The following is an 8,150-nucleotide window of genomic DNA, read 5'->3' as shown; positions in this document are numbered from 1 at the left end:
CCATCAACTGTGGACCAAGCATTCAAACATATGAACCTATGGGGGCCGTTCTCACTCAAACCACCACACCTTATAAAGGGACAAGGAGAGGACTGACTCCACAAAGGTCTCCTCTGATTTACACACACACTCTATGCCATGGGCACCACACACACACACACACAATCAGACCACCACACATGCAAACACACACATATACACAAAGAGTAATACAAATAAGATAAAATTACAAAATAAAATAGAGAGCTGGATATAGTGATACACACCTTTAATCTCAGCGCTTGGGAGTTTGGCTTCATAAAGAATTTGAGACCAGTGTGGGCTATGAGACTTGGGCTCAACAAAACAAAAAATAATAGCCATTTCTTTCATAGTTATACAGGCCAGAAGTCTGAAACAAAAGGGCCAGTAATGCCAGGCTCCCCTGGAATCCTCTGGGGGAAGACCGTCTTCTGCTTCTTCTAGCTTCTGGGCACCCCTGTTATCCCTTGGCTTGTAGGAATACCTCTCCAGCATCCTTTATCCTCAAATGGCTATCTTCTTGTTCGTCTCTGAGTTCCTCTCTTCTTACCAGAAGAGTGTCATACCACATTAGGGGCCATTCTAACTTATGACATCGATAAAGACCCTGAAGTTCTCTCTGGAGGACACAACTCAGCCCACACCACAACCCGACAGGTGTCAGTGACAGCCTTCCTCTTTGTAAAAAGCCAAATTACCTCCAGGCATTGCCCGTAAGTGGCAATATTGCCCCACTGCTGGAGATTCACTCCTGCTGGAGATGTGAATAACACCAGCAATGCCTTGGTCTACAAGCTACTTGTGGAACATTACCCTCAACAGCAACAAATACACAAAATAGACCATGTGCTGGACAATTAAATAAGTCTGGAAAATGACAGCTGACCTCCTAACAAGCCTTCAGAGGAAGGTGGCCATCTGATGGAAACTTCACAAAGGATCCAGAACCAGGACTACCTAACCAAGGCCCTCCAGGTTTCCTATCTGTAGAGGCAAATCTGTGTAATACCCAAATGCCCGCTGTAAGTCACTGGTGTGCCCACCCACACCACTGGGAAGGCTAGAAGAGTGCATCAGATCCTCTGGAAGCGGAGTTACAAGCAGTTGCCAGCTGTTGATGTGGGTGCTGGGAACTCAACTCATGTGTAACCACTGGGCATCTCTCCAGCCCCTAACTTTTTATGAGGCAGATTCTCATGTAGCCCAGCCTGGCCTTGAACTCCATAAGTAACTCAGACTGATCTTGAATTTCTGATCCTCCCACCTCCATCAAACAAGTGCTGGTTTTGTGGACGTGTATCACTTTACCCAGCTAATAACCCTCTTCTAAATAGCCCATGAGTAAAAGAGAAAAATCGCAACGAAAACTGGGAAACATTTCAAGCCAAATATTAATGAAAACAAAATATAATCTGTGGGATGCCTCTAAAGCAATCCTTAGTGTGAAAAGTATAGTTTTTAATGGGTTGTTAGAAGAGAAGAAAGGTCCTCATTAATAATCTAAGAATCTATTTTAAGAAACTAGGCAGGCTGGGCTGGAGAGATGGCTCAGAGGTTAAGAGCACTGGCTGCTCTTCCAGAGGACCTGAGTTCCATTCCCAGCAACCCCATGTTGGCTCACAACCATTTATAATGAGATCTAGTGCCCTCTTCTAGCATGCAGGCAGAACATTGTAAACATAATAAATAAATAAATAAATAAATAAATAAATAAATAAATAAATAAATAAATACAGATAGAGAGAGAGAGAAAGAGAGAGAGAGAGAGATAAATATTAAAGAAAAAGAAAAGAAACAAGGCAGGCATGGTGACACACACATTTAACACCATCACTTAGGAGACAGAGGCAGGTGGATCTTTTGAGTTTGAGACCAGCCTGGTCTACAGAGTGAGTTCTGGGACAGTCAGGACTACATAGAGAAAGACTATCTTGAGAAACCAAAATTTTAAAAAAAAAAAAAGAAGACGAAAAAGAAACTAGAAGAGTCAGGGGTTGGAACATACCTGTAATTGTAACTCTAGAGATAAGAAGTTCAAAAAAACAAAGATATCAATATAAATATTGAGAATATCAATAAAGCCAAAAATGATAAATCTCCTTGGATGTGGTGAGCACACTCCTGATTCCCAGCACTCAGGAGGCTGAGGCAAGATTATGAATTCAAGACCAGTTTGGGTTGTCCAAGTAAGATCTTTTCTGAAGAAAAAAAGGTTCAGGTGAGATGACTCAGCCGGCAAAGATCTCTAGAAACTTCTAAGAATCACATCTATCAAAGGACTATTGTGTTTTGTCAAGTAGCTTTTGATTGTACAGACAACATAATTAGCTTAGATTTACACATTGAGGGCTGGAGAGATGGCTCAGAGGTTAAGAGCACTGACTGCTCTTCCAGAGGTCCTGAGTTCAATTCCCAGCAACCACATGGTGCTTCACAACCACCTGTAATGAGATCTGGTGCCCTCTTCTGGCCTGCAGTCATATATGCTGTATACATAATAAATAAATAAATCTTAAAAAGAAAAAAAAACTTTAAAAAAAATTTACACATTGAAGAGCCTTGGCGTGTTCCCAGTTGGGGGTAGGGCTTTTGAATAATGTTGCTATTTACAATTACCTATGAGCTCTTATGTGCATACAAGCCTTAATTTGTATTGAGTAAATTTCCAGGGATTAATGGATCACATGGCATGTGGATGTTTATAAGAAACTGTTCAACTCCTTTTCCAAAATGGCTATCCCATTCTGTACTCCCAAACATAAGTAACGGTAGCAAAGCTCTGTCGCTCTGCATCCTCACCAGCTTTGGTATCGATACACACGCTTTCCACCAAACACACAATATACGAAATAAAGATTTTAAACTGGGCGTTTAAACCTCAAGTGCTGGGATTATGGATGAGTCATCACGCAGGGCTGTGGGAGGTTAGTCAGGAACTGAGGACCAGGAAGGGTTAAATGACCCAATTCATCACAAAATCAGGATTCGTTCACAGACACCGTCTAAGCTCCTTCTACCGCCCGAGTGCTTTAGGCTCATTTTCACCCTCCACCTGGCTGCTGGGACAGAATACCTGAAACACATCACGTTTTTACTTGCGAGGGTCGGCTTACTGCTAAGGGGTGCGCTAATTACAGACCCCGAACTGAGTTGTAAAAAAAAAAAAAATCCGGAAGCCGCGAGCCCGCAGCTTGCAAACTGCCGGTTTCTCCCAGCTCCATGGTTGGCGTGTGACCTTTCTACACTCTGGAGGACTCAGAAAGCAAGACCAATGAGCCGATCGCTCCTGTGCGCAGGACAATAAAACTGGGTTCCCATTGGTCAGTATCGCAAGAGCCCGCCCAACAACTTCCGGAAAGCCTTCTTTAAGTTAAGGTCTCGCGACCATTTCTGCCTCTTAGCGACCGGCCGACGGCGAAGGTAATGTCTTCTTCCCGCGGGCCGAGGGGCTGCACCGTTTGTGGGTGGGCGGCCGGCAGTGATGACACTCCATACAAAGCACGCGTTAGACTGCTGATCCGGGTGATGCGAATCCGAGTCTGAGCCGACTGCCGCGGCAGCGGGGAATGGCGGGACCCGCCAGCCTCCATCCCCTCCTCACTCTCGGCTTCTCTTTCAGATCTGCCCGGTGGAGGACAGCAGACAGCGTGGACCTCTCCACCCTTCCCCCAAGCCTCTGAATAAAGTGTGTTTGACTCTAAGGCTGGTGTCCGTGTGTCACTGTCCCCCACGCGCTGCCTTTGAGCCCCCGGCGTCCTTTCTCGTGGCGCCGGGGGTTAAGCTGCGGCGCCATAGCAATTGCTAGCGCATAACTGGGGCCGCCTGCCCATCGCGGGCGGCCCTTTTAACTGCTAGGTACAGGCCGAAACCAGCCTGCCACAAGGCTCTTTGGGGTCGAGAGAAGGCAGTTTGCAGGCGGCGTATGCAAGATCTAACGTGGCTTTGGAGTAAGGGCGGACCTGTTGGGCGATAATTGAGATCTGTCTGGCCTATCAGGATTGGACCTGGGGGTGTATAGTCATCTGTGGCACTTGGGTGTTGAGGCGGCGGGGGAGGGAGGCAAAGTAGTAGCTAGGCGAGGCCCCCTAGGGGAGTCAAGGTCAGGAGGGGTCAGTGTTTGACTAGCAAATAGGCCCGAGCTGGTAAAGCCAAATGGTGTGCACTAGTACATCAAAACTGGCGTTTGAATAACGGAGAATGCCCAGTGATGCTATAGGGAATTTCTGATACGGTCTCACTATTATAGCCGTGGCTGTGCGCCTGCCTTAGCGTTTGGTATTAAAGGTGTGCCCCACCACCGCTCTGCTACAGAGTTCTTAGTGCTCCCGACAGTAAGAAAACATTCTATTGAAGCTTTAGGCAAGCTAAATTGTCGGGTTAGCTTAAATTAGAATTAGGGTGGCCGGGCGGTGGTGGCACACGCCTTTAATCCCAGCACTCGGGAGGCAGAGCCAGGTGGATCTCTGAGTTCGAGGCCAGCCTGGGCTACCAAGTGAGTCCCAGAAAAGGCGCAAAGCTCCACAGAGAAACCCTTCTCGAAAAAAACAAAAACAAATATATATATATATATATATATATATATATATATAAATTAGAATTAGGGATATGATGACTGAATACGGGGCATTTGTCAGCCGAGGAGCCCTTACACTTAGAAAGTGCACAGGCATTGGGGGGGGGGAATGCACAGAGAACTAACTGAATAATTGTGAGCCCCAGTTAGGGATCGCCACATCCCCTGATTCCAAGGTCAGCATGGTTCTAATAGGAACAGGCCTGCACTGCATCTTAATGAGGCAGCTGAGCCTCATCTCGGATAAGCTGAAACCAGTCAACAGAAAGCAAGCTTAGGGGAGCCGGTCCCAAGGCCAGTTTAACTAGAAAACAAGATTAGTCCCTCATTTTACCCCATAAGGGTAGGCTGATAACTCAGTGGCATTCCCACCTCAACATAGCTGTGGTCTAGGAGGGTGGATATAGCCAGCCTGAGGGCCCCAGTGTTCCACTTTTATGGGCTTTTCTATAAATAACAGATGCTTATCTGGTGTTTGAATGAGATGTTTATTTTGTGAACAATGCGATTGTAAGTCCCCACGTACTATTTTAAGTGCGACGGTACAGTCGTGTAGTCTCTTTACACTGTAGTGCTTCTTCTATCTAGTCTTTCACCTTCAGTTGCTACTGCACAGAAAGGAACAGTGAACAGGACAATGTGGACTCTGATAGGCGAACTGGCCTATACAATGAGTAATTAGGGCACTACACTGACTGGAATGATCAAATAATTTGTCATGTTTTAATGGGATAATTAAAATAATCAAAGGTTCAAATATAATTTTTTAATATATTAATTTCTTTAAAGTCATCTTCAGGCAAGGTGCTGTTTAAAAAAAAAAAAAAACACTATTAGCTCTGTCCACGGACATTAAATTATCAAAAGTTACCCAAGGTAATTTTGATATTGGATGCAGCTTTGAACAAAATTGTATTAGGTCTTCTCAAAGCAAATTATGCAATTAGAGCCCCAATTTGTAAACTAAACATTCTGACACAATGCACAAACTTAAGTTGGCAACATTAAAGAAAGGTCACAAGTGCACGTGGAAATGTAGTGCTTGACGCTGACTAGGAAGTAAACAGTCCTCCTCTGGCCATCAGAGAAGGGGACTCCCACAAACCTCCCAAACCAGTTAGATGAGTAGGGCCCTCCCATCCCACACAGGAAACCAGAAAAGAACAGCTTGGCTCCGGCTTTCTGGCCCCATTCCATCAGTACCAGGGAGGAACAATCAGTCATTGTGTGCAGTGTGTGATATTGTCACACATGGTCATGTCTCCGGGGAATTATCAGGATTGATTAGAAGCAAGGCGATTGTACCTCATTTGGGATGGTTTGATCTCATGGCTTTGCCTGATGTTCACACGAAACCCACTGTCCCCGCCCCAGCTGAAAGTAAGTGTGTTTGTGGGTGTGTGTCCTATGGCTACTTGCTTCCAAAAATGCACAATTGAATATGAAAAAGAGTTGCTATGCCTATCTTTACCACCAATGAAATGGCTCACAAAACCACACTCCACACAGGTTACCACAGTGACATTCTTCAAGTGTGGAGGGCTGCAATCATGCGTACAAAGTGTAGAGTGGAAAAGTGTTCCATTGTGCACCAGCTGCCTGAGGAAAAGCTTTGGAGGAATCAAGAGGCAAGGGGGAGGCTTCCAGTTGTACAGCTTGATCCAAATGTACTCTTGCTGCCACAAAACCTGGTAGACTTAAAAAAAAAAAAAAAAAGCAAGCCACGGTGTTAGTCAGCTGTAACTTCTGGCTCCGCCACGATGGTTCTTCCAGTCTCCTTTGCCAGTCCAAGCTTCGCAACAGACAACCAGACACCAGTCACTGGGTGCGGGGAACGCCACCTCACAGTGGAATGGGCACCGCAGGCAGAGGGCAGAAGCAGTCCTTTAAGAGACAGTGGCTGTGGACCAGTAAAGGCCAGCCCCACAGCACAGATGGCAGCCACAAACCCCACACCTCAAGCTAGGTCTCATACTGGCAATGTCCCATTTTCACCCATCACAGCTGGTCAGAGGCCTCCACAGGGGGGTCTTTCAGGAGGCAGGAAGTGGAGCGAGGGTCCATGGCCGAGTGCATTATAGGGATATAAACATCATCCATGTTTGGCATGACAAAAACTTTCTGTAGAGAGAGATTAAAGAACAGCCACATGTCAGGCAACTGCCCTCCTTTCATATATGAAATTTTCCTATACATCCAAACAAGTTCTACCATGCTGTCAGCATATGTGTACGTCTTCAATTTCATCCCACCTTATTTTGTGAGACAAAAGTCTTTCACTGAACTCAGAGCTAATCAATGTGACAAGACTTGCTGGCCGGCAAGTCCCAGCACTGGGATTTTATGTGGATGCTGCAGTTTTTAATTCAGAGCCTCAGGCTTGTGTAGCAAGAACTTTACTAAATGGCCTGCTCCTCCATACTTGAGCTCAGAAAGAGCCAAGAGGTACACCAGAGCACGAATACAGGAAGAACCTAGTGTGTCTGCTTTGAGGCAAGGGTCCTCAGTTTCAAGTGCATACATTAACTATGTAAGAAATATTTAACAATGTTAATGCAGTATTTCAAAATCACTATGTCCAGGATATATTCCAAGTGAATTCATCCTTTTAAATCCTAACACAAATGTAGGCTGAGTTTTCCACATCGAAACCATGTAGAGCTACATATGAAAAAAAAAAAAAATCCTAATATGGTGACTGCCCCAAGGATGATCAGTGGTACACAGAATTGTTCTTTGTACACTGTTTATAACTGTGTGTGGATTCTGATGATGCATTTGATCTTCAGCAATACCCTTCGAGAAACAAGAAAGCACACGGCAGGCACCACAGCAGGGCCAGCGGTCAGCCTCAGTTTCCCAACCTGTCTCCAGTACCAATCTCTGTCCTCCCCTCCTTCCTTTGGTCTGTGTACTCCAAGACCCCCCAAAAAAGTGATCCACTCAAATGATAATAAGACCCAGGGATGTAAGAAAAGTGGAAAACCCGAAGGCATGAAGTTTTCCCCCTCACTAGGTTTAAAGCATTTTTCCATCTGGTGAAAATAGTAGGCTTTTATCAGAAACTATTTATTAGTAGCTTTTAAACAGTAATAGTTGTTTTGTTTTGTTTGCTTGTTTGTTGAGACAGGGTTTCTCTGTATAACAGCTCTGGCTGTCCTGGAACTCACAGAGGCATGCCCCACCCCCAACCGGCTGACAACAGTAATCGTTTTTAAAAAGACAAAAGGGCCAGTAGGATGGTTAAGCAGGTGCAGGGGCTTGCTGTCCAAGTCTGGTGACCTGAGTTGAACCACTGACGCTCTCGTGGTGGAAAGCGAGACCTGACTGCAGGTTGTCTTCTGCCCTTCACACAAAACTCCAAGGGATCGGGGAGACATCTCATTCGGTGAAGGGCTGTCCCTGCAAGCATGGGGACTGGGATCCGGTCACCAGAACCCATGCAGAAGTTGGGCAACCCAGCATTGGGGAGCCAGACAGATCCCTGGGGCTCCTTGGCCAGCCGGTCTAGACTACCTGCTGTCCAGTTCCAGGCCAGTGAGAGATTGTTTCAAAA

At 45.7% G+C, this 8,150-nt stretch overlaps 1 protein-coding gene, 1 long non-coding RNA gene and 2 other non-coding genes across 6 annotated transcripts in view; 3 read left to right on the top strand and 1 right to left on the bottom strand.

Moving 5' to 3' along the window:
- Positions 1-3,113: 3,113 nt before the first annotated feature.
- Positions 3,114-3,722, top strand: LOC114690477. Its single transcript, XR_003734081.2, has 2 exons — positions 3,114-3,441; positions 3,641-3,722. It is a non-coding gene; the product is annotated as an uncharacterized LOC114690477 (long non-coding RNA).
- LOC114690506 lies at positions 3,497-3,566 on the top strand. The gene has a single exon (XR_003734085.1). It is a non-coding gene; the product is annotated as a small nucleolar RNA SNORD104 (small nucleolar RNA).
- A 30-nt stretch (positions 3,723-3,752) lies between the features above and the next one.
- LOC114690509 lies at positions 3,753-3,884 on the top strand. The gene has a single exon (XR_003734088.1). It is a non-coding gene; the product is annotated as a small nucleolar RNA SNORA76 (small nucleolar RNA).
- Positions 3,885-5,063: 1,179 nt separating this feature from the next.
- The window catches only part of Tex2 (testis expressed 2), a 121,107-nt gene continuing 118,020 nt past the window's right edge, over positions 5,064-8,150 (bottom strand). For all 3 annotated transcript variants that reach the window (XM_028865195.2, XM_028865196.2, XM_037201217.1), the window contains exon 12: positions 5,064-6,715. In XM_028865195.2, coding sequence (XP_028721028.1) covers positions 6,593-6,715 — 123 coding nt within the window. In that variant the 3' untranslated portion in view covers positions 5,064-6,592. The remainder of the gene's footprint in view (positions 6,716-8,150) is intronic.

The sequence above is a fragment of the Peromyscus leucopus genome, chromosome 8b (assembly GCF_004664715.2).
Source record: "Peromyscus leucopus breed LL Stock chromosome 8b, UCI_PerLeu_2.1, whole genome shotgun sequence".
NCBI lineage: Eukaryota > Metazoa > Chordata > Mammalia > Rodentia > Cricetidae > Peromyscus > Peromyscus leucopus.
This window is presented reverse-complemented; position numbering and strand designations above follow the sequence as displayed.